This window comes from Aspergillus costaricaensis (assembly GCF_003184835.1).
Source record: "Aspergillus costaricaensis CBS 115574 unplaced genomic scaffold BO79scaffold_43, whole genome shotgun sequence".
Classification (NCBI taxonomy): Eukaryota; Fungi; Ascomycota; class Eurotiomycetes; order Eurotiales; family Aspergillaceae; genus Aspergillus; species Aspergillus costaricensis.
In genome coordinates, this window is record NW_020291843.1 from 72,112 (window position 1) to 94,687 (window position 22,576).

At 50.5% G+C, this 22,576-nt stretch overlaps 10 protein-coding genes across 10 annotated transcripts; 6 read left to right on the forward strand and 4 right to left on the reverse strand.

Annotated features, from left to right (window-relative positions):
* Window positions 1-738: 738 nt before the first annotated feature.
* BO79DRAFT_221841 (uncharacterized protein) lies at window positions 739-2,447 on the reverse strand (the record flags this gene model as incomplete). The annotated part of the gene is made up of 7 exons (XM_025683535.1): window positions 739-810; window positions 945-1,028; window positions 1,077-1,123; window positions 1,171-1,435; window positions 1,647-1,811; window positions 2,076-2,136; window positions 2,392-2,447. The coding sequence occupies 7 exons, from the start codon at window positions 2,445-2,447 to the stop codon at window positions 739-741; spliced, it is 750 nt and encodes a 249-aa protein (XP_025535023.1).
* Window positions 2,448-3,725: 1,278 nt separating this feature from the next.
* On the reverse strand, window positions 3,726-5,095 carry BO79DRAFT_275894 (uncharacterized protein; the record flags this gene model as incomplete). Its single annotated transcript, XM_025687708.1, has 1 exon — window positions 3,726-5,095. The coding sequence occupies exon 1, from the start codon at window positions 5,067-5,069 to the stop codon at window positions 3,726-3,728; it is 1,344 nt and encodes a 447-aa protein (XP_025535024.1). The 5' UTR covers window positions 5,070-5,095.
* Window positions 5,096-6,260: 1,165 nt separating this feature from the next.
* Window positions 6,261-8,136, forward strand: BO79DRAFT_203171 (Hsp70 family protein; the record flags this gene model as incomplete). The annotated part of the gene is made up of 5 exons (XM_025681698.1): window positions 6,261-6,827; window positions 6,877-7,421; window positions 7,491-7,656; window positions 7,728-7,839; window positions 7,901-8,136. 5 exons carry the CDS (start codon window positions 6,261-6,263, stop codon window positions 8,134-8,136), a joined length of 1,626 nt encoding a protein of 541 aa, XP_025535025.1.
* A 553-nt stretch (window positions 8,137-8,689) lies between these two features.
* Window positions 8,690-10,092, reverse strand: BO79DRAFT_259463 (uncharacterized protein; the record flags this gene model as incomplete). The annotated part of the gene is made up of 2 exons (XM_025686365.1): window positions 8,690-9,372; window positions 9,528-10,092. 2 exons carry the CDS (start codon window positions 10,090-10,092, stop codon window positions 8,690-8,692), a joined length of 1,248 nt encoding a protein of 415 aa, XP_025535026.1.
* An 894-nt stretch (window positions 10,093-10,986) lies between these two features.
* BO79DRAFT_158837 (Hsp70 family protein) lies at window positions 10,987-13,155 on the forward strand (the record flags this gene model as incomplete). Its single annotated transcript, XM_025678921.1, has 8 exons — window positions 10,987-11,081; window positions 11,129-11,654; window positions 11,735-11,779; window positions 11,835-11,901; window positions 11,968-12,391; window positions 12,491-12,644; window positions 12,721-12,835; window positions 12,908-13,155. 8 exons carry the CDS (start codon window positions 10,987-10,989, stop codon window positions 13,153-13,155), a joined length of 1,674 nt encoding a protein of 557 aa, XP_025535027.1.
* A 1,092-nt stretch (window positions 13,156-14,247) lies between these two features.
* BO79DRAFT_290642 (Nitroreductase) lies at window positions 14,248-15,185 on the forward strand. Its single transcript, XM_025688907.1, has 3 exons — window positions 14,248-14,651; window positions 14,708-14,822; window positions 14,913-15,185. The coding sequence occupies exons 1-3, from the start codon at window positions 14,316-14,318 to the stop codon at window positions 15,113-15,115; spliced, it is 654 nt and encodes a 217-aa protein (XP_025535028.1). The 5' UTR covers window positions 14,248-14,315; the 3' UTR covers window positions 15,116-15,185.
* A 572-nt stretch (window positions 15,186-15,757) lies between these two features.
* BO79DRAFT_275903 (RTA1 domain-containing protein) lies at window positions 15,758-16,745 on the forward strand (the record flags this gene model as incomplete). The annotated part of the gene is made up of 2 exons (XM_025687709.1): window positions 15,758-15,944; window positions 16,042-16,745. The coding sequence occupies 2 exons, from the start codon at window positions 15,758-15,760 to the stop codon at window positions 16,743-16,745; spliced, it is 891 nt and encodes a 296-aa protein (XP_025535029.1).
* Window positions 16,746-16,904: 159 nt separating this feature from the next.
* Window positions 16,905-18,368, reverse strand: BO79DRAFT_203176 (Zn(II)2Cys6 transcription factor domain-containing protein; the record flags this gene model as incomplete). Its single annotated transcript, XM_025681699.1, has 2 exons — window positions 16,905-18,092; window positions 18,294-18,368. 2 exons carry the CDS (start codon window positions 18,366-18,368, stop codon window positions 16,905-16,907), a joined length of 1,263 nt encoding a protein of 420 aa, XP_025535030.1.
* Window positions 18,369-19,059: 691 nt separating this feature from the next.
* Window positions 19,060-20,910, forward strand: BO79DRAFT_181452 (alpha/beta-hydrolase). Its single transcript, XM_025680151.1, has 2 exons — window positions 19,060-20,523; window positions 20,573-20,910. The coding sequence occupies exons 1-2, from the start codon at window positions 19,121-19,123 to the stop codon at window positions 20,799-20,801; spliced, it is 1,632 nt and encodes a 543-aa protein (XP_025535031.1). The 5' UTR covers window positions 19,060-19,120; the 3' UTR covers window positions 20,802-20,910.
* A 25-nt stretch (window positions 20,911-20,935) lies between these two features.
* Window positions 20,936-22,496, forward strand: BO79DRAFT_275913 (uncharacterized protein; the record flags this gene model as incomplete). The annotated part of the gene is made up of 3 exons (XM_025687710.1): window positions 20,936-21,201; window positions 21,305-21,815; window positions 21,899-22,496. 3 exons carry the CDS (start codon window positions 20,936-20,938, stop codon window positions 22,472-22,474), a joined length of 1,353 nt encoding a protein of 450 aa, XP_025535032.1. The 3' UTR covers window positions 22,475-22,496.
* Between the last annotated feature and the right edge of the window lie 80 nt (window positions 22,497-22,576).

Sequence of the window (22,576 nt, forward strand, 5' to 3'; positions counted from 1 at the left end):
CAACTAACAACATGGAATCAAATAAGTGTTTAATGAACTGTTGCATTGGCGTTCCTTTTATTTTTTTTTTTCTCCTTGGCTGCTCTATCTCAACCACGTGGAACCATGCTAGTCTGTAGGGTTAGGGCCAGGGCGCTGGTAATTCTGGGGAAATGATGGCGATATGACCAAACTAGGTGATTATGAATTTCATAATTATTATCGCCGGCTTTTACACGGAAGGTTGATAATGCCCTTTTGATATACTGATAAGGGAAAAGGTGAGTGAGTATATGTTGAAAGGTTTGGTCGTTGATCCGGTTCCTGGCCGGTTAGCCGGACCCCTTACCCACGAGTACTAGTGATCTAACTGGATAGATAGCCGGTAGACAGGAGTACTAGTACTACTCCATACTGCCTACCTCTCAAGTTTCCAGCTCCCCCTTCCCGCCTTCTAGAACAAGTGTGTTAGGGCTTGGCTATGGTTATCCCCGGAACCAAACAGTAAGCAAGGCAAGAAGCGAAGAGGAGAAGCAAGAGAGACACCGAGAAAACGATCGATCAAGACAAACCAGCCAGCTCGGGATTCCGGGGATTAGACGGGCTCGCCAGTTAGCCCGTGTCGCTTCCCCATTTCCATGATGTTCCATGATACAATTGGATCAGAATGTCACACTCCCCCCCCCCCGATTTGTTTCCTTCTTCCCCATACTTTTCAGGACTCAGTACTAATCCCGATGTGTTTCCTCATGGCCAACCTCAACCCGAACCAACCACCGGAAAGGAACCCGGCCCGGCTCCGGTACCACTGCCGGTGGATCTGTCTTGGCCCTAAACCGGAGTATGAGTATGTATGTATCTTGATAGATACTGTATCTCTCTCCACTCTCCAGATACGTCCCTTCTATGCACTACTAACTGTTGATTATAATCGCACTATCTATCTTCCTATCAAGTCTGCTTACCCACTGCGGATGATCAAATAGAAATTCCCACTTTCTCATCAGGCAGCTCTGCCGACCATCGAGGCCAAGGCTGGGGTACAAAGTCTACATACATAGTTAGGCAACTACCGGCTACAAAATCTTATTACTCACAGTGAGGCTATGCCACGACATCCCGATGATGTCTTCAGTGGCAACAGCTGTATTTCTCTTCTTTGGCCAGTGTAGAGCTATCTCCCCGACGCACCCGGGGGGTTCATCCAGGCCCACTCCGTCCCCCGCGCCCGTGTGAACTCATCCCCAGGTCGAAGCCTCGCTCGCTCGCTCATCTGCCTGGTCCGCCGACGTAATAAGCGGCCACAGGATTGGCCGTTGTGTCCGTGTCGGATGTCCTGCACATGAATGTCGCCTCCCGGTCGCGTATGGCCGCCATTCTCCCGAAGTGAAACTTGCATTGGCCGTGAGCGAGCGGCACCCACGGAGACCGCGTGTCCCACGTTCGGCTCGTCCCTCTTTATCCCGTCGAGGAGGGTCCTTGTACCTTGTTGTTACAGATGGACGATGGTTCTTCCATCAATGATCGTCGTCGCTGAGGCCCGGGGTGAGTAGCTCGTGGAGAGAAGGGAGGGGGCCGAGAAAGGAAAACTGCGAGTGATCAGCCACGATGAACCGATGTGAAACCGCCGTCCCCATCCTTGCGTCGGCCGATTCGCACCTACTTACTAGCTGGACTACTAGATAGTTGCCACCAACCAGGCTGTGGAGGGCCCCCTCGGTGACCTTCCGGGGCAGGTCACCCGGCTCATGAGGTCCATTCGTTTTCTGCTGACCGTCGCGATCTACCCCCAGCCTCTGCCATCGACTGACTGGAGGGTCTTTGTGGACTAACTGGACATTCATCCATCGGGACACACAATCAATGAGGATGAAATTCGGTTATCTACCAGTCAGCTCCAATAGTGAAGTGGCAGCAGGGGATTGCCTCACTTTGTGTGTAGGATATGGTGATCGACTCCGATGATGTCGGTTTCCCCCGGTCGCCTCTCCTCCTTCCCTTCACATTTCGTCGCTTTATCCCCCGGGAAATGGCCCTGAGCAGTTGTTATCCCTTTGAACGTGTTGAATGAAATAATTGAGAATACCGGATCTCACATTCTGATCGATGGATGCTGCCTGGTTGTCGATGAAATCGTCAGGAAGCCACGGCGAAAGTCTTTCGTCGAAGTAGGGCACATTGCCACGAAGGGATGGATATGATTCCCCTTCTGACAAAAGAAACAGCTGTCGGAGATGGAGTTATCGAGCTCGTGCTAACGTAAAAATATCAACTAGCCAGAACGCTGCCGTATGATGGCGCTGTCACAGCATTGCAGCCCTTCCTCCAGAAAATCCATCCTTCATCCATCCTCATCTGCCCGCGGCCCAATTCTAGTTAGAGACATATACGAGAACGACTTGAACAGCTTACATGGCCTCAGTGCTGCTGACCGTTGCCTCTTTTCGGTAGACGGCTGATCGATCCATCGTCACTCACGGGCAAGTCAAAGCACCTACGAGTGTCCACGGGCAATAGCACAAACGCCCTCAGTATCAGCCAAACCTTGTCGGCACGGGAAACTGCTTCCCCGGGGTCACATAGATGGTTCTTCATACCAATGGCCCCTCGCCCTCTTGCCGTTCGGTGAGACCCGGAATACCAGTTACGAGGGTGGCGTCCCCCATCCCTATTCCTCCGAAATATCAACAACACGCTTCTTGGCCTGCAGCTGCAACAGACAGCTTGGTGTCCTTCGGATGAAATCTCCCAGCCGCGTCGTCTAGATCATTATAGACTGGACCTCGTGGCGTCCCTGACATTGTAGTGTACGGACACGTCGCAGACCTAACGACCACAACATCCCCCCCTGATTCAGATTATAGTAACTTTGGGAGGAAAACCATGCCACACTCCACTACCTCCGGAGGAATCAATGAGCGGAGATCCAAGAGAGCAACTACCTATGCTACTGAGGCGGTCCACTGGTTCTAGATGTGTTTCCCGTTGTCAATCCAGGTTGCCGGACCGGAAGTAGCGTTGCCGACGGCTGATTCACATTTGGACTATTGGAAGGGGCTGACACAAAAGCCAATGAACCTCGCTCCAAATCAGGCCGTGGGACTTGCAACCCAACTTCCAACCAGTAAATGCATGTTCTACCAGCGAAGATGCGATAAAGTAGTGTTGGGTGGCCTGTCTTTCCCATCTGGTGATCACACGGAGGAGGCAGAGGCATTCGGAGGGTTTTAGCTGATACCTGTCAGATTTCGGAGGCTAAAAGTCAAATAGACAAACTCTTGTCCGACGGTATTGAAACTATCAGAAACAGACCAGAGGCTTCAATACCCGACTACCTTGGCCGTCATATCCGGTTCAAGGTACGGATGTGTGCCAATGAGGAACTGGGACTAAGATAACAACTTCGTATGGTGGTATTACCAAGGTTTAACGAAAGAGATTACTACAAACGAGCAAGTAGGACAATAATAATTCCATCTCATACACTACGCATACACCCACAGACTTTGAGACTGGTTTGATGACGCGAGATATCTGACTAGATAAGACCCGTCTAGTAATGATCAAAAGGAACGATACCATAGTAACAGCAAACTAGGCCTTATTTCCCACACTCAAAAATCTCAACACTTACAAAGGAAGCTCCCGGACAGAAGAAGGGCAGAAGGACAGAAACATAACAAAAGGAGGAGGGAAAAGAAAAGAAAGAAAGAAATAAAGAAAATCAATTAGTAACAATCAACTGGTCATTCCCGCCAAAAGCTCTTCCTTAACGGTGGGATTAACTTCCCAAAGGGTTCATTTTGCTCGCTGGGTGTGGTGTTGTCCTCAACTTCGGGCGCGCTGGCGGCTTGAGACGTAGACGCGGACTTGGAAGTTTCGGACATGGAGTTGGACTGGAGATCAGGCCCGGAAGGCTTTTTAGACTTGTTTCTGGAGGTGGTCTTGGGCTTGGTCTTGGGCCTGGATTTGGTACTGGCCTGCTTCTTCTTGATCACCTCGACCACCACCTCCGCCGGCAATAATCGGTAAGGAGGACGCCTGCCGAGCTGACCAAACGATTCTATATCGACGTAAGTGAGGCCTGGACGAGTGACGATGAGAACTCGACCCCCTGGAGCAGCTGCACAGTCTGGAGTGCGGTTGGAACTGGTACCATGGTAGGTATGGCCGACCATGTTATCCGAGTTGTAGTTGAAGACAGACAGGTCGGGTAACCTGTATATCACAGAGTTGCCATAGATCCCTCCTTCAGTGTAGATGACCGCGTAAACAGCTTGCTCAAGGATTCTGTGGAGACCACCATTGCGGCCAGCTATTTCTGCCTCACTCTCCAAAGGGCGGAGAAGGAGTTGAAAGACCCGACGCCCAAGCAGCTCGTCTCTGAACTGCATCACCAACGCCTTGCGCCGGGCAGAGTTGCACCTGGCCAATTCCATCTCTTCAACCGTGCCACCATGGATGTTTTGCGCATTAGACTCAGAGATAACAGCAGACTTTAGCCATGCCGCACCAAAGCCGTTCCCTGCCCGGAGCCTCTCGTATAGATGCTGGAACCGCCGATGGAACTGAGGGTCGCCATCCACGTCAGTAGGATCAATCTTGCCGTCCATGAACCAGAAGGGGGAGTCGATGAGCGTAACGAAGATAAATTGGTAGAGCATTGCCTCGAGGAGGACATCACATAATGACTCACGAGCAGCAGGAGGACAGAGAGCCTTGATACTGTCCCAGTCTTCCTGGACGCATTGACCTTTGAGACTAGCGATAATCTCCTGCTTGTCATCTTTAGAGAGATGGCTTTCCTCCTCGGTTACACCGAAGGTCCAAGTCCAATTCCTCAGCGATATGTGCAGTTGATTGAATTCGTCATGCATAAGCTCGGGGTAACCTCTTCTGAAAAGGGCCGCGCTTGACATTCTTGTCAGCTGCGTGAAAAAATCGGAATATTCTTCGCGTGTGCCGAAGTAGTAATCGGTAGGATAGACGCGTTTTGACTCCGGGGGAGTCTCATCGCCCGGGCGGGCGGGTTCGGGGTCAACGCTAGCAGCACGCTTGAGGGTCTCGGACCGCCGCGTACGGGGGACCATGGTGTGGCAGCAGAGGGAGAATTGTCGATCCGATAGAAGAGGATGCGTCAACAAGTACGAAGGGTGCCAGACGAAGAGAAAGAGTAAGAATAGAATGCGGAAAGACTAGAGGGAGAATCAAAGACTGAATTCAACTGCCTAGGATCTGCAGATGGAGAGGGGAACAAGATGAGAAACAGAGAATACGAAGACACGAACACCTTGGTCACAAGACTGGCGGGCAAGGACATACGAAAAGGATAATAATAAATTGGATTACAACTGCTTCCTTACTACGGAGTAATTATAAACCCTAGTATTTTATCCTTCGGTTGTGCCTTCAGCTGGGCCCTTCGGCTTGGTTCTTTTGCCCATTTAGACCTTAATACAAACATTGCTCTTTCAATAACTTGACCTCTGATTCCAATTCCTTGTATCTTTTTATATCGACCCTCTTTTTTTGGGGGGGGGATTATATCGCAGCCCATATTTTTCTCCTGTCCTCTTTGTTATTCAGTGTTTCTTCTAGACTGCGCCTCCGACTTCCCTCTTTGAGTTCCCAGAGTTTTGGATGGGAAAACTTTCTTTGTCCACGTGCCGTTTTGGGCAAGGGCTTTTGCCAGGAAAGTATATATTGTTATATTGTCATGTAATGACTGTTACAATGTTAGAGACAGAGACATACAACAGCCACACACACAAAAGGAGAAGGGGGGAAGTGGGATGGAGAGAGAGAAAGAGAGAGAGAAAGAGAGAGAGAAAGAGAGAGAGGAGATGAGGGGAGGAGAGACAGAATGACTGGAATAGAACATGCTTGATGTGTTGACTTCTATACTGTACATTCATGCCAGCAGAGGCCACAGAATATAAAAAGGTCAAGGACCGCTTTGGATGCCTCCCTCTTCATTCCATGGTTCCATCCTTTCGATTAAACCATCCAGCTTGTTTGACCCGCTTTATACAGTCATTCTTTTCACTGGACTCTTTGTTTCTCACTCTTCTCTTATCTTCTCGTTTGTACCCCTAAATTCGTTCTTTGAAATGAACAACCAGCGATTGCCTGTGGGTATTGATCAGGGGGTCACGAAGACCGGCAAGTGACAGCCCTTCCTTTTCGCAGCTCTCTATGTTTTCGTTTTAATTCATTCAGCCCTTTGTTTCGCTGGACGCCATACTAATACATTGTTCACAGTGGTGACTTACTGGGACGCGATGAGAGCACGGTCCGTGGAGTGGACGCCCCCTGGTGCAACTTCCTGCATCATCCCTTCAGTTCTAGCCTACCCCAACGGCGAGGATCAGCAGTCAACATATGGAGAGGAGGCGCTACACCAAAGTCCACGATACGCCTGGACCAAAATGCTCGTGGAGGGGGCACCTGAGGTTCGAGTTGCAGGACTGGACTTGAATGCTCTTTTCTGCGGTGAAGAGGCTTTCAATTATGAAAACCGCCCTGCGACGGTGAGATTAATCTCACACTTCCTGTCGAATATCCGAGACGCCTTTCGCAACGACCCCGCAATCCTGCGTGAACTGGGAACCGGAAACCTACCACACATCGACTGGCACTTTTCCTTGCCGGCTTGTTGGGGCGCAGAGGGCCTGGCTCTTATGGAGGCCGCCATCAACCAGGCCGGTTTCCGACAGAACGAAGGTCGGATCTACTTTGCGACCGAAGGACTGGCTGCGGCCATTGCTGTGGCAAACCGACTGAGGAATGAGTTGCTGGCACAACCAGGAGACCGCGTGTTGGTCTGCGACTTGGGTGGTCTAACAAATGTAAGATTTCCGACGATCGATTCATCATCAATACACTTAACTTGGGCAGGACTTTACTGCATTGGATGTTATTGCGGTGCATCCGACCGAACCTCATCGTCTTATTTTCCAGAGATATGACGAGGACAGTAAAGCGGATTGTGCTAACCCCAGAATCGACCAATCGTTGTTAAGCCATCTTCGGAGGACCCTAGGACTGCGCTTAAAATCGGGAAGGGTCATGCATGTCGGGTTGAAGGCGGCCATCGCAACCAAACACGCCTTTGACGGCCAAAGTGAGGTCAGTGTCGACCTCAGTTTTGACTCATGGTATCTCCCCCGGCACTTTCGAGGTCAACAACGCGACGCCTTTGACCAGCAAGGGGGCAGATTCACCTTCTCTCAGGATGCCCTCCAGCAGAGCATGGGTCCTGTTGTGACCCAGATCCAGGACCGAGTGGCAGCCCTCATCGATAACTGGAATCCCAGCAAGATTGCCATAGTTGGTGGATTGAGTCGATCCGGTTATCTGCAAGGAAGGCTGAGTACCATGCTTGCTACCAGGTATCCCACAATCTACCAGGTACCTATGGATTCCTTTCGCGGCAATGATGCGTATGTTCTACCCCCCGCTCCCATCGTCCCTGTCTCCAGCAGCAGCAGCAGCTAACTTCCAAGGTGTAGCATCACCGCTGTCGCCCACGGCCTAGCCATCAAGGGGGGGACCATCACCCATCCCATGGAGTATTTGGGGAAACATACCTATGAGCTTGTCACCCCCTTCGTCGAGGAGCTAGGAACGGAGCTTGCTCCTCATCACGGATGGCATCGTCGTATAGCCTTTACTGAGGTACGCACTGGTCGCCCGCGGGGTTTATAGCATTATTTCTGTTACTGACAGCTGGGCCTTTGCGTTTTCAGGTGCAGGCACGAGACGGTGTACCTCCAAGGGGCGAAATAAGTACCGTTTACAGCATACAGCAAGGTGAGCATGTGCGTGACCTCGAAATCCGGCGGTATGATAGTACCGGAGGTTGGTAGACACCATAACCATCATTTCCTCTTGATCAACTTTGCGAACTGACACTTCCTAGTCTCTGAAAGCGTTGGCTTCGCGGCACTCTATTTTCCAGAGAACACGCACACTTGGACATCTGCAGATGGGACTATCAAGCACTACCGCCTTCGCGCATTCTGGCGTCTTGACGTTGTGTTACATGCTAAATTGGTTTGGACCTTCGAGGTGCAGGACCGTCAGGATCAACGGGTGGCAGAGGTAGGGACGATAACACATGTTGTCAGAGACCTCATCCCCCGCTGGGCATCATGATACTTGCGGATCTGTTGGCCTCTCTCCCGGGCCTTTACCTCCTTATATATTTGTTCTGGTTACAAAACAAAAGGGTACCATCACAGTTCAGTGGTTGAGGGTGGGAGGCTTTTTTCCCTGGTTTTTCTTTTCGGGTTTCTTGGTATAGAGGTTTTCTTGTTCTCGATTGCGATCGTCTGTGTATCTAGAATGTAACTGAATATAGATTTCCTTTTCCCTCTTCCAATTTCATTAAACTTACAGCAATATGCCTTGGGATAACACACTCACAGTTAATTGGGTTGAAGGGCTACGAAGAGGGTTGGTGTTGACGTTCCATTAATGCGGGCAGCATGTACAACCGTCGCTGGAAATAACCAAACTGACTTCCGGGACGAAGGGGCACGATGGAACACGACAGATAGACAATACATAGACTAGGATTGGACTTAGGTGGTACGAGAACTGAAATTCGACCGACAAAATGTACTCAACACGTCAATAAGTCTATGGGTACTCTAACCCCTCAGGGCTTCCTTCCTCAAAATCCAGTTCCAGATATTCAAGAGGCTATTTACTGCCGCCAGATGGTCTCTCGTAGGGGCGGAAGATCCCTGACCGGATCAGCATTCTCCTCCGTGTCATCCTCTTCCTGGCTCTCTCCTTCCTCCTTGTCCATTCCAACGGTGTCCTCGCAGTCATTGCTGACAGCAGCAGCTGCCCATAGTGCCCGGGCTTTTCTCCCCTTGGCTGCCACCAGTACTTCGGCACGGTTCACCATCCATGGGGGCACCGTACAAAAGTGTTTGAGGGAGATGATGTCGATGTAGCTATAGCTTGGCCGCGTCACAATCAAAACCCGACTGCCTTCAACGGGTTCAAATCCTGCGTGGAAGGGATGGACGATCATCTGGCCCGACCAGTGGTTGAATTTCGGAAGATCTGGCAGTCGCACAATGTTCATATTACCGTAGAGACCACCATCGCCGTGAATGACGGTTTGAGCGGCAGATTCGAGGAGTAAACGCAGACTACTCTTGCGCTGGGATCTCTTGTACTTGGTCACTGGATCCCGAAGCAAGAGCTGGAAGAGCCGGGAACGCATCAACTCATCAGTGTAAGTCTTCACAAGCGCCGTGCGATGTTTAATTGTGTTGCGGCCGACTGGAGTGGGTGGGATGTTGTTCATCACGCAGGGTTCATCGTTGAGCTTTCCAACAATGATGGATTTCCACCACGCTGCATCCTCGCGGGAAACTTTGTGGTTTTGTTAGGGGTCAGAAAAATCGCATTGTCTGCCGGTGAGAAGTTTGAGGGAAGTAAGAAACAAAGACGGATGGGATGAACGAACAAGAGCAGACCAAAAGATCATGATAATCAAATGCAAAGAAAAGGGTGGTATGTGAACTGACCTTGTAGGAGCCTCTCGTACACGTACTGGAACCTCTTGTGGAAGTCAGACTGGGGCTCTGAATCGGTGGCATTGATCTTTCCGTCCATGAACCAGAAAGGAGAATCTATGAACTTGGTACAGATGAATTGGTTCAGCATTGTCTCAACCAGGATCAATCCGAAATTAGCACGAGCGGCAGGAGGGAGGCTGAGAAGGATGCTATCCCAGTCTTCCTGGACACAGTATTCATCCAGGCTGGCGATAATCGCCTTTTTATCCGAATCCGCAAGATGAGAGAGTGACTCTCCCTTTCCCCACATGGTTGCCCATGTTCTCACCCGAACAAAGACCGACTCAAGAGCATGGCCGACCGTCACCTCTGCAGCTCTGGGGGTGGCGCGGGTGTAAAATACAGCTTTATGATGATTGATCATGTCGTGATACTCATCTCGTCGACAAAGGTACATCTCATTGGGGTAGATGGCTGGCTTAGGGACTGGGATCTGGCAATTCAACGGGGTTTCCTCCATTTCCTCTTCCCGGGAATGCTTGGAAGGTTTCGTCTGGGTGCTAGTCGTCGCCATGGTAGTGATGATGATAAGTTCACGGAGGAAGAGAGGTAGAGAGAAAAGGGAAGGGTGCCTGTGGGTGTGGGTGAGTGTAAAGGGGAAACAGGCTGAAGAAGGCAGAGGAGGTGAAGAGTAGGAGAATGTTATCCAAAGAAAAGAAGGGAAAAATCACGAGGCAAAGGAAAGGAGCGAATAAGAGTGGATGGAGAGACGTATACGGGAAACAAAAAGGATCAGGCCGACCTCATGCAGGAATGATCATTGTTGCAATCTTGCTTTGATCAAATCGTCATCGGTACCTTGTATTTTTTCTGTCAGATTTTCTTTTTTTTTTATCTTCATGTACTTTTGTACCCTCATCCGTTCTTTTATTTTATTTGTTTATTTATTGTTTTTTTTTTTCCGTTTCTTCAGCTCTCCCCCTTTTTCCTTTTCTTTTCTTTTTTGCCTTTTATTTTTATTTTTATTTTTATTTCCTTTCTTTGGTCTTTGTTCATGGGGTAGCTTTCATGGGAAACCCATCTCGTATTCCACAAGTAAACCTTGTGAGGTCTCAAGCCGCAAAACCTTGTTCCACATTGAGAAACAACAACACTTTCTAGCCGGTAGGTCTGTCAAGATGGGGGGCGCAGGAAGGCCTATTGGCAATTATGGCAAAGCGAGACACATGGCTGAGTTTGCAGAAGGGCAGACTTGCCTACACTTAGAAAAATTTCTAGTGCCTTTGGGAGTATTGTATCTTCCCGGCTCCATGAGAGACATGGATGGACACATATAAGAATAGTTCGAACGTGTGTTTTCCCAAGGCCCCATCTTGGTAAAGTCGAATTGCCAGATGTCATCTTTGGTTTCTTACTTCGCCATCTTTCAGTTTCTCGCTACAATATAGTGGATCTTCAATGATGAACCATGTCTACTGAACCAAGTGAATATTCTGTAGGCATCGACGTTGGTGTTACAAAGACTGGCAAGCCACCCTTACCAACCCTTTCTTTATCTTCCGAGTGAACGTGTTGATGTATGCCCGCCGGGCAACCACTAACATTTGAAGAATTTCCGTCATAGTTGTAACATACGCCGGCCCCAACATCCCTATCCGCGTCTGGACACCTGGCAACGATGATGACTGCTGTATACCGTCTGTTATGGCTTATGATGACGACGGTGAATTTGTCTGGGGTCACCAGGCTGCCGACAGCGATGACGCATTAGCCTGGACGAAACTTCTCATCGACGGATCGCCGGCTTTGGATGTACGTGGATCAAATCTGGAAGGTATCGTGAATGGGAAAATAGGTAAAACAGGTGAGAGGTCCGTAGAGACGGTCATTGGGGATTTTTTGGGTGCACTTCGGTTGCAAATTCTTGCGACACTCCGGAGACACTCGGTGAATCCTCAGGTAACCTGGTGCCTGGCCATGCCAGGCTGCTGGTCTCCCGTTGGATCGCAGGTATTTCGAAAGGCCGTTACGCACGCCCGCCTCGAGTTGCCAGGCCATCAGGTACTATACACATCTGAGTCTTGGGCTGCGGCCCGATGGGTTGAATTTAGTCTCAGGGCCAACCAAGGCATCCAGGTGAGCAACAACAATCAAAAAACTTCCCGGCCGCCTCTTCCTATGATAGCATTGAAGATGAACTGACTAGCTGAGTTCAGTCTGGGGACGTGCTCCTGGTTTGTGATTGTGGTGGAGCCACCACGGTAAGGGTGCTTGATCAAGGTCATAAAACAATCATGCTAACATGAAGGCTTCTAGGATCTAGACATAATAGAGGTGGAAGGATTGCCGCCGCACAACTTGAAGGCCCCGCACGCGCCACAAAGTATGTACTGATAGCATTGGTTTTATAGTTGGTATGACCGCCGTGATTGATAGCTAATCGGCCCAGGTATCCGTTGTGGGGGTGTCGACGTGGATTCAGCACTGTTCCAGCAACTTCGCAATAGGTTCCAGAGCACCCAGGCTTTCCGGCGTGGTCGGCCTGCTGCTATCGCACGCCGTGCTGTTAGCGAAGCCAAGCAGCAGTTTACCGGCGAGGAAGGGAGCCACGTTGACGTTCAAATCTTGAGGAGAAATGCTTTGATCGACCATCGATTTAATTCCGCGCATCTCGTCGCCGCCTTTCATCCGCTGGTCACCCATGTTTATGATGTGATCACGCATATGATCGGACAATACCAGGGTAAAATAACCAAGGTTGTCCTGGTAGGAGGAATGAGCAAATCCGAGTACTTCCGGGAGTACATGCGAAACTCCCTCAATGACCTTCCCGCGGACAGCCGACCGGAGTTGTTGAGTCCGATAACGCAGGCGTAAGTCAACCGAATTCCGATCACCCTGGTTTGGTGCCACTCGTTATGTTGGAGGCACGGAAATGAGGCATGGAAACAAATCCTGACTTTATACGGTAGTATCAGTGCCGTTGCGCGCGGGGCGGTCTTGCAGGCAATCGACCGGCCGCGACGCGTCGAGAGCTTGAGAGGCTATCAACTTTCCCTTCCCTTCATCGAACCAGGGCGCAATGGGTTTACGAACGGCTCTCAAACCTTTGTTGCTATCAGACAGGTGAGGCGCCCTGACTATCTCAGGAGAGATGACAGGGTATGAGAGAGGAATTGGCTAACACAGCTGAGTATATAAGGGGTGTAGGGATGTTCCGCGGCAAGGCGAGTTCCCAGCGGTAGTACGCTTCCGTCCCAATGAGACGGGCCGTAACATCAACCTGTTCAGCTTGGGCCCGCCAGGTGGAAGTCAACGTCAGTATCCCTCGATTTTCCTTTCGCTTATATGCCAGCCGAAGTTTCTTGGCAATTAACATGTTATCCTAGCCACACTCGTGACTTATGCCCCAGTCATCGCACCCACCCAAGTGCAGCACAGCCTGGAGACACTGTGGCAAGGGCAGGTGGCATACCGAGAGTACACAGTCAAAGTCTCATGGTTCATTAACTATGGTGCGCAACTGGAAATCCAGTGGGAAGTGTGGACCACGAATGGGCGCCAGCCCGATTCGCATCTTGTTGAGAGAATAGCCCGGCTGGTACACCCTGCAAAGAAAGAGTTGCACCTGGTATGACTCGTGAGACAGCCATAATATACCCCCCTCCCTCCCTTGTGGTTCTCCAATTTCCCTTTCTTTCGGGCTTCTTTTCCTCGCTTCCTTGCTTCAAGTTGGGGGGGGGGGGGGGGGGGGCGGCTGCGCGCTCTAAACGGTCACTTTCTAGAATGTTCGGCTTGTCAACTGGTAAATGACGTTTTTTCCGTTGAGCTTTTCGTTTGTCCCTCAGCATGTCATATGGATTGAAATGTTTTTGTACTAGTGCTTTATTAGGCTGACGTCTTAAAATGATAGTCGGGTGCTGTCAGGGTATTGCATTCATTCCCTCGCCAGTCACTCTTCTGAGTATATAGATGGATTCAAGGTCTTCGCGTCAAACAAGAGGTAGTGAGGTACCCCGATAGATGTCAATTCAGCTTGGTAAAAGGAGAAAGGGTCCTTTTGTTCGTACACAGGACTGTAGTAGTAGCAGACCCGAGAGGGAATCTGAAGTTAGAGAAGGTCACTACACAATAGTTTGGTGGTCTACTAATACTTTTTCAGCCATCCTCATGCCTGAGGCATCGATCGCCCATGTGTCACTGGGCTGAAAGAAGTCCCGATCACGTGGTCCTAAGAGTAGTGACACCTCAGGCATCAATTAATTGTCCTCACGTGCTTGGCTTCGAATCAAGCCATTCCTTCATGCATCCCTCTTGTTGATTTCATATTTCACAGCATGATGATTGACAGAGAGAGAGAGATGGAAGTTTACAGCAGAAGATGTGCGCAAGGCTTGACAAATGCACCTTTGCTTACCCATATTCCGGCGGAAGGCAGCTAGTTAATTCCGCGTCTTGCTAAGAGCTGATTAATCCTCGGAATTCATCAGTGAGGGTCTCTCCCCTCCGGCTTACAAATCCTGATTGGTCGAGCATGGCAATCACGCCACGGTAAATGAGATTGATAATAATGAAAAATATGAAGAAGATGAAAGTGTTCAATAGAATGGAAATGTATTCCCCACCGGGCTGGCGGGGTTAAATCAAAACCCCTCTTCGCAGCACACCGCATATCTATATAAGCAGTAGTCCAGCCCCGACGTCAAGTTTGACATTCAAGTCAGCCTTCCAAAATAACTCTCAATACCGATTGATTTCAGTCCATCAATCAATTACTTAGACATAAATACTCCCACAATGGGTTCCACACAGCCGCAATTCAAAAACCCTGCCACCACCTCCCTTCTGGAGCTGGTCAAGGCCCGCCGCACCTACTACGGCCTCAAGGCTGAGAGCCCCATTTCCGACGATGCCATTGAGAGCATCGTCGCCAACGCCGTCCTGCACGTGCCCAGCTCCTTCAACACCCAGACTTCCCGCGTCGTTCTGCTGCTGAAGGAGGAGCACCAGAAGGTCTGGGACATTGCTATCGCTGCCATGGAGGGTCTGGTTGCCGCTGGCACCCTCCCCAAGGAGAACTTTGAGAACCAGACTAAGCCCAAGCTTGAAGCCTTCCGCGCGGGCTACGGAACGGTCTGTTTGCCCCTATAATTTGGATTGACCGAATCATCCAGCTAAACCAACAGTAGGTCCTCTTCTTCGTCGATTATGACTCCCTCGCCGGTATCAAGGAGAAGTTCGCCATCTACGCCGACAAGTTTGACCCCTTTGCCCTGGAGTCCAATGCCATGTCCCAGTACCTTAGTAAGTCATCTACCACCTAACAATATTCCTACCGGTTCATAACGGTCCTTACCATCTTTCATCATCATCACTTGCTGACTCTCGTCCCAGTCTGGACCGCTTTGGAGTCCGAGGGCTTCGGTGCCAACCTGCAGCACTACAGCCCGCTCGTTGATGAGCAGATCCAGAAGCAGTGGAACCTGCCGGCCTCGTGGAAGCTCGACGCTCAGCTGGTCTTCGGCGTCCCTACCTCGGAGCCTGGCGAGAAGGCGTTTGCGCCCCTGGAGGACCGCTTCAAGGTCTTCGGCAAATAGACGCATTATGATTGATGCCATTCTGGAGTTAGCGTGTTAGATTAGACTTGCGGATTCGTGCCCTGAGGCGTACCGCCGCTCGAATAGACTTCTTCTAATTTTGTTGCAATATTCTCGTACGTATCCGTAGACGTACTGGAACCGGTAGAGATGATCGGCAGTGCTCTAGCTGTCGTGAGCTATTTGCCAATAAATCTAGCAACAAAGTAGATCGAGCACTATACAGAGTTTGCGTGCATGAGGGTCCTCATCTCTTAGAAGGATTCATCGCTGCCTTATGGCGCCTCGCATTTACCCACAGTAGAGATTGGCCACAGTGCAACCATGAGCTAGATATGCAGGACCATAGGCAACGATGAAACACACACGCAACCAGTCCGAATCTTGGAAGATGCTTATCTTCGTGGTCCCTGTCCCTGTAACGCCGACAGCTAAAATTAGCCCTCCCCACTCTTGTCCCGCCGAACAAACTCATCGCGCACCCGCTCGTACTCGCTCACGAATTACCCGATTTGGTAATACCACCATGGCTCTCCTCCAGGGACTTCTTAAATATAAGAACATCAAACCAGAACTTGGGATGATGAGACTCGCACCCATCCAACTGTTCTTAATATTACAGAATTGTATTTTGCTTTCACCATGGACTTTCAATTCCACCCCGGCGTCAATGGCTCCGATCCCTACGTCGATTTCTACCCTTACACGCCGTCCGAGACAGCCGGATACGCTTTCATGGCTATTTTCGGTCTTGCGACCCTTGTTCACTTCGTCATGATGTTTCCTTACCGCGCTGCATACTTCATACCGCTAGTTATCGGGGGAATATGTGCGTCGAATCCATCTTTACCCTATCAACTGCCCCGAGCCCTACCACGACATCTGTCCATCCAATTTCCCATCCATCTAACATAATCTCTCATTAGGTGAAACCTTCGGCTACTATGGCCGTGCCTGGTCCCATCAAGGCCGGACGCTCATCGGTCCCTGGGCCTTGCAGGAGATGCTCATCCTCTGCGCGCCGCCCTTCATCGCCGCCACCGTCTACATGATCCTCGGACGCATGATCGTCGCTTTCGCTGCCGAACATCACTCCGTCATCCGCCCCAAATGGCTCACCAAGATCTTCGTTCTCAACGACGTCATCTGCTTTTTAACGCAGATTGGCGGTGCGGGGGTGCAAGTCACCGGCGACGAGCATCTCATGAAAACGGGTATCAAAGCCGTCCTGGCAGGATTGATATTCTCTCTGGTAATCTTCCTATTGTTTGTGTGGGTTGCCATTGTGTTTCATTTGCGGTTGAGTCGCGAGCCAACGTGGGTGGTCAATGAGAATCCGTGGTTGATGGGCGGATGGAAGCGGTATATGTGGGCGTTGTATGTGGCGTGTGGGGCGTTGATGCTGAGAAACTTGGTCAGGACGGTGCAGTTTGGAGCCAATGAGACGTCCCCTTTGAACACTCAGGAGGTCTATATTTATGTCTTTGATGCCGCGTTGATGTTCGTTTCTATGGCCGTGTTGGCGGTTTATCATCCGGGAACGATGATTAAGAGGGCGAGAAGGACCAAGGAGGCGGCGGAGTATTGCCAGCCCATGGCGGATATTGGTGATGAGGAGGGGGGGAAATGATGTTTTCCCGGTGCTTTATTTCGTTATAATTTCTTTTGTTTTTGGGTTATCGCAGTACATAGTATGTTTGTGAAGGTTTTGTGAAATTTTTTTGAGTTGATTCGTTGTCCAAATGTTCATATGTGCATAGGAAGTATGCGGTCTGCTATTATTGAACTATTACAGTATGGAAGTGCTATGTGTAGGTACTCCCCCTTCAATCACCTGGATCGGCCACGCAAGCCATTGCTGGTCTTCCTCTCCCAAGGATGTGCGCACTCCATGCAGCACATGCGCATCCCATCCCTGCATTAGCCACGACGACCGCTGATACACCAACAAGATACTCCAATGCCCAAAGAGAATCAATGCGTATCGGTCCTTCTGCTCCAAAAGAGAGATCATCTCCGCCCGTAGACGGTACACCCACCCCACCACCAGATGCATCAGGCAGATGCCATCCTTCCCAGCGCTGCGCATCTTATACACTTCCTCGAATGCCGAGAGTAGATCATTTATGGCAGCTGCGAACAAGCTTCGGGACGTTTCATCGGTCACATGAGACATGATAAAAGCCTGGACTTGTTGGACCTGTTGCAGATGCTGGTCCAGTTCTGCCTGCAACTCATCACTCACACCGCCGATACTATCGTCCGGAATCGGTTCTAGAACACCGGTGAAGACGCGATCATGATTTTGCGATAGAATAGAATGCACGCCATGCAACAAGATGAGCCACTCGGATCGGCCGATGTCACTAAACACCAGATATTCGCCGCGACGGGGCCCGCGACCGAAATACACCAGGCAGATGAGGGCCGCAGACATGTAGATGAGCTGACAATTTTCCGTATTCAGAAGGCACAGTACAGCAGATACCGATCGGACCCCAAAAGTGAAGTGATCGTCAGCTTGAGCGATGAACTGCGTGCGCGAAGCGGGATCTTCATGCGCCAAATGCAGCGCCGACAACGCCAGAATTAGATGCATGATAGAGGGGAACGAGATGCCCCATTGTGGAACGTGATGGGACCAGACGCGTTTGTGGTCCATTTCCTCGTCTGCAAGAGTTTTGTAGGTTGAGGTCACAAAATGGTGATAGAGCTTCAGGTCGGCAAACGAGATGCCACCGGACAGGGCACTTCCAGCGAGATCACATTGCACTCCAGTGGATGCGGATGCAGCTGAGCTTGTTACAGCTTCTGTGCGGGTGCTGGGTGATGATGTTCTTGAACCGGGTTGATATTTGGATGGTCGAAACCGGAATCGGCGGGTTGGATCGGGGGAGGTCGAGGCGGCTGGGGAAGCAAAATCACATTCGATCGAGTGTCGCACACATTTTGTACAATGTGGCTTTTTCTCATCACACTGGCGAAGATCAGTATGACCAGAGAGAGGGGTATATGAGGCAGATCTGGGAATGAAGCAAGCCAAGGCACGTAAGATAGACGACAACATTGTGCCTAGTGATGCTGTATACTAGTGATAGGAGGGGAGTAATATATAGTACAGTGGAGGGTTGACAGTGTTCGTCCGGTTTCCATCCGACGGAAGCAGTGGGAGGCCTACCTTGACACGCCGTTTTTTACAATTCTGACATCCTGCGCGGGATTTATTGTGTGATCTCCGCGAGCGAATCTGCATAGGCAGCTGGTCGTTCATGGTTGGCGTGGAGGATTAAGATCATCGTATTCGTTCTGAATTTGCCCCCTTGGGGATCGGCTCCTGAGGCACTTGTGATCACGTGAAGTCGGCAGAAAATTTTCGCCAGCCCAAACCTTCTTTCTAAACGTTCCAGAGGTAACAACAAGCGTCGGTTTCTTGGATCAGAAGTCCCCGCAGGGAAAGCCTTTCCTGGCGTCTTTGGTCGGCCACAGATGCAGCCCGAAGGAGGGTCATATAGCCTGAGTGTACACCGTCCCTGTCCCCTTAATTAAGGTTCTGGCATCGATCGGTGCCTAAAAATAGAGGCCGACGGATCAACGACCAAGAATGGCGGATGCCTACATTGTGCCCTGAACCAGTAGGACCACAGTTTCATTAGTTTCATGGACCCCCTTGGCTTGAATCCCCTCACGCGTCTCGGATTGCCGATCTCTTCTCCAAACCCAGTATCTTGTGTATCTTATCTCACACAAGCACCGTTAGCCCACCGGCCAATCAGAGCGTATCAGGGCCTTGTGGCGCCCGCAACCCCTCATGCAGGCAGATAATACTAAACTACGACCTAAACTAGTACCATCTAGACTAGATAGAAGCCACCTATCGTAGTCTTCACTAGCAAACATATATTCTTGACTGCCCCTCGTTATTCAACACTCTGTCCGCTAGTGTTCTTATCCTTGTCTTCTACTCCCAGGTTCTTTCGAAAGACAAACCAGCGGAATTATAACACCATGGGAAACCACATCTCCTACCAAACATCCGAGTGTGAGATCCCATTGCCGGGAACAAGTGGCTGTGTCAAAGGCCTGCAAAATGGCACACAGTCGAGACGCTTCGCCGGAATTCCATACGCCCAACCCCCGGTCGGCGACTTGAGATGGCGAAAACCTCAACCCTACCCTTTGCAACAGCTCACCGCAGGCCAGCCCGGGGATACTTATGATGCGACGCGATTTGGCCCCGTCTGCCCGCAGCCTAATTACTCCAAAGCCGTCAGTTCCCATGGTGGACCTAAACACACCTATCATGAAGATTGTTTACGCCTCAATATCTGGACACCCGTTCCTGACCCCCAAGTGCGCAATCCCAGGTGGCCTGTCGTCATCTGGTTTCATGGGGGTTGGTTCCAAATTGGCGACCCCAGCCAGGAGCCGGGAATGGACCCCACAGAACTTATCTCCACTGCACAGTTAAACGCCATCTTCATCGCAGTGGGCTACCGATTGAATGTCTTTGGCTTTCTGGCAGGCGAGGCACTGCGAGAGGAGTCAGCTGGCCAAGAAGTCGGAAACTATGGTCTTTGGGACCAGCGACTCGCCCTGGAATGGGTGTACCAGAATATTGCTGCCTTTGGGGGCGACCCGGAGAACATCACAATCTCGGGTCGCAGTGCTGGCGCTTATGCGGTTCAAGCTCAAGTTCTGTATGACTTCCGGGGCGAGATGGAGGAAGCTATGCGCAACAAGTTCCGTAGACTGTACATGCACTCAAACGCGATTCCGTCCCAGCCCAAGACAGTACAGGATTGTGAGCCACAGTTCGATGAACTGTGTCAGCACTTTGGCATTTCAGCAGACCTGAAAGGGGCAGAGAAGTTGAAGAAGCTGCGAGCCATCAGTGCAACGGACTTGTGTGATGCGATCATGAAACTCAAACACCACACCTTCCGACCGGTCACGGATGGTGTCTTCACCCATCCAGGCGTCTTTGACTATTATCGCAATGGATCTTTCGCCGCCGAGTTCAAGAGGCGTGGCCTGCGGTTGTTTATTGGAGAAGTCCGAGATGAAAACACACTGTATGCCGTGACGAACGGCCCGGAGGCCAATCTGGAATCATTGAAACTGCAAGTGTCGAATTATTATTCTCCTGCCACAACAGACCGTTTACTACGCCATTATGTCCTACCAGATTCCACAGACAAGCAGGAATGGCAATCTGTATTCGGACAAATCATCGCCGACGGGCAGGTCCGAGCGCCCTACAGGTTTCTGGTGAACAATCTCCTGGAGCACGGGGTGGATCTCAAGGATGTCTGGCGGTATCTCATCGCATACCGCTTGTCGTTCATCACTGAAAAGGTAGCGCCAGCATCTTTTGGAGTGAGCCACAGCATGGACAGACCCATTTGGAAGTAAGCAAGCCTGCCCTACCTGACTACAGACAGTACTGACAATAACCAGTTACTCAATCATGCATGGACCCAGTCCTGCAGAGCGCGTCTTGATGGACGCCTGGATCCGAGATCTAGTGGCCTTTGTGAACGACCAGCCTGACTATGACTATGGTACACGGTCGGCAGATGAGTATAAGGTGATGACTCCGGAGGGCAAGATTGAGGTTCAAAAGGACGGCCGATGGGATAGTCTGTTGCAGCTGATGGATGTGTTTTCGGGACGTTCGGAGACTTGATAGGGCATTCCTGGGAATGGGGAGAACACGTAAACTTTCAGACATTTTAAGCAACAGAAGTAAAGCAAGCACTATGCGATACTTCTGATAACTAGCTAAAATAAATTAGTGTCCACTGATCAGCTCTCGTAGTCATGTGCCGGCGTTCGGCTAAGCCGTCAGCCTCGCCATCCCTCACGCTTTCCCTTCTTCTTGACAACCATCCGGCTTTTATGCAACGGCACAGCTTGAGGCCAGGCTCATGCGTGAAAGATGGGTCGAAGCACCTGGAGGGCTCAAAGCTGCCGGACTTGTCTGATGCGCAAGCTCAAGGTGCGATGAATTTTGTTGATCAGCCGAATCAATTGGTGCTGATGCCTTACTTTCCGGGCGCACTAGTGCGACAAGACCCGGCCAGCTTGTATGCGATGTCAATCCTCAGCCCGCGATTGTGGAGGTTACTCTGACCTGTGAGTTACTACTCGGTATCTGACCTGGAGGACAGTTTTGTTGACTGAATTTAGGAGTCGCGCTCCTTTATGGGACACCACCATTGTTGGATTGAACAATCGATCCTTGATAGTGGCCCAGAACCAGGAGCAGTTGGTCTCGATCTTCCTGCGCGACTACTTACCCGCAGAGGCTCCAGACCCGAAGGACCAGTCGCCTATTCACTGGGTAAAACTATTTCCTTCCTTCAGTCAGTCCGTGTTGCCAGTCGTCAGGACAGCCCTCACTGCATTGACACTTGCACATGTGGCCTCCTTGCGAAAAGATCACAACCTGGCACAATACAGCAGACACCATTACGTGCAAGCGATACAGCAAATATGTACACTAACAGATATAGACTACGTCTCTGATCTCGTCCGCTCTGCCATGATCCTTGCACTCTACGAGGTCTGTGCACAATCGTCAGGACAGGAAGATGCATGGAGTGTCCACGTCCAGGCAGCCGGCAAGTTAGCTAGTGAATCCAACTTTGCAACGGAGTTGCTCAACACGCAGGATCTGCGCCGACTCCGTACTATTGAGGTAGGCTCATCTTATTCCTGATTGACGCATCTGACAAGCCGGGCCCCCAGTTTCTTCTCATGTGTACCAATGTCAAGCATGAGCCTTCTTTGTCCTTACTCTCGCATATCGAACCGTCAACCAATAGATTCGACATACTTCTTGATATGCTGTACAAGTTAGGCCAATTACACAGGCACACCCAAAATGAGCTTCATCGCAATAAGACCACATGCGACTCTGCGATACACTTGATGAAAGTGTTAATCGGCCTCGAGCAAAATCTCTTGAGTTGGTATCACGAGTGGCAGTCGGAATGTCGCCACCCTATGTTTATGATCGTGCCGCCCACAGCGGGGCCCATGCCTACACCGTGTGGCAAACCGGAAGAGAGAATGGTTATACCCAATACTGATGATATACCGCCGTTATTATTTTACTGGTTGGGATTGACAATAATTTATGCTACGATAGCCAAGGTAATGCGAGGAATGCCTGATTCTCAGTATATACCCGCGACGATGTTGGAGCGACGTCTGGCGAAGGCTACCGGTCTCTGCCATCGCTTCGTTGACCGCATATCACAGTGCCAGGTCGGATGCGCAGGCAAGGGGCTGGGGACTACTATACTGGCAGCGGCAGTACTTCAAGCAGCACAGAAAATACATTCACGAGTGTAACAGAAGCTTCCTTCACTTACGATGCCAAGCAAGACAACTAAGCCACCCTATCCACATTTTACCACCTATACATCTCACAGCGGGACACCTTGGAACGAACAA

Coding starts and splice junctions, on each gene's coding strand:
- BO79DRAFT_290642 (XM_025688907.1), top strand. CDS start 14,316: ATGGGTTCCACACAGCCGCAATTCAAAAACCCTGCCACCACCTCCCTT. Junction 14,652..14,707: donor TCCGCGCGGGCTACGGAACG/GTCTGTTTGCCC, acceptor AACCAACAGTAG/GTCCTCTTCTTCGTCGATTA. Junction 14,823..14,912: donor TGCCATGTCCCAGTACCTTA/GTAAGTCATCTA, acceptor CTCTCGTCCCAG/TCTGGACCGCTTTGGAGTCC.
- BO79DRAFT_181452 (XM_025680151.1), top strand. CDS start 19,121: ATGGGAAACCACATCTCCTACCAAACATCCGAGTGTGAGATCCCATTG. Junction 20,524..20,572: donor ATGGACAGACCCATTTGGAA/GTAAGCAAGCCT, acceptor GACAATAACCAG/TTACTCAATCATGCATGGAC.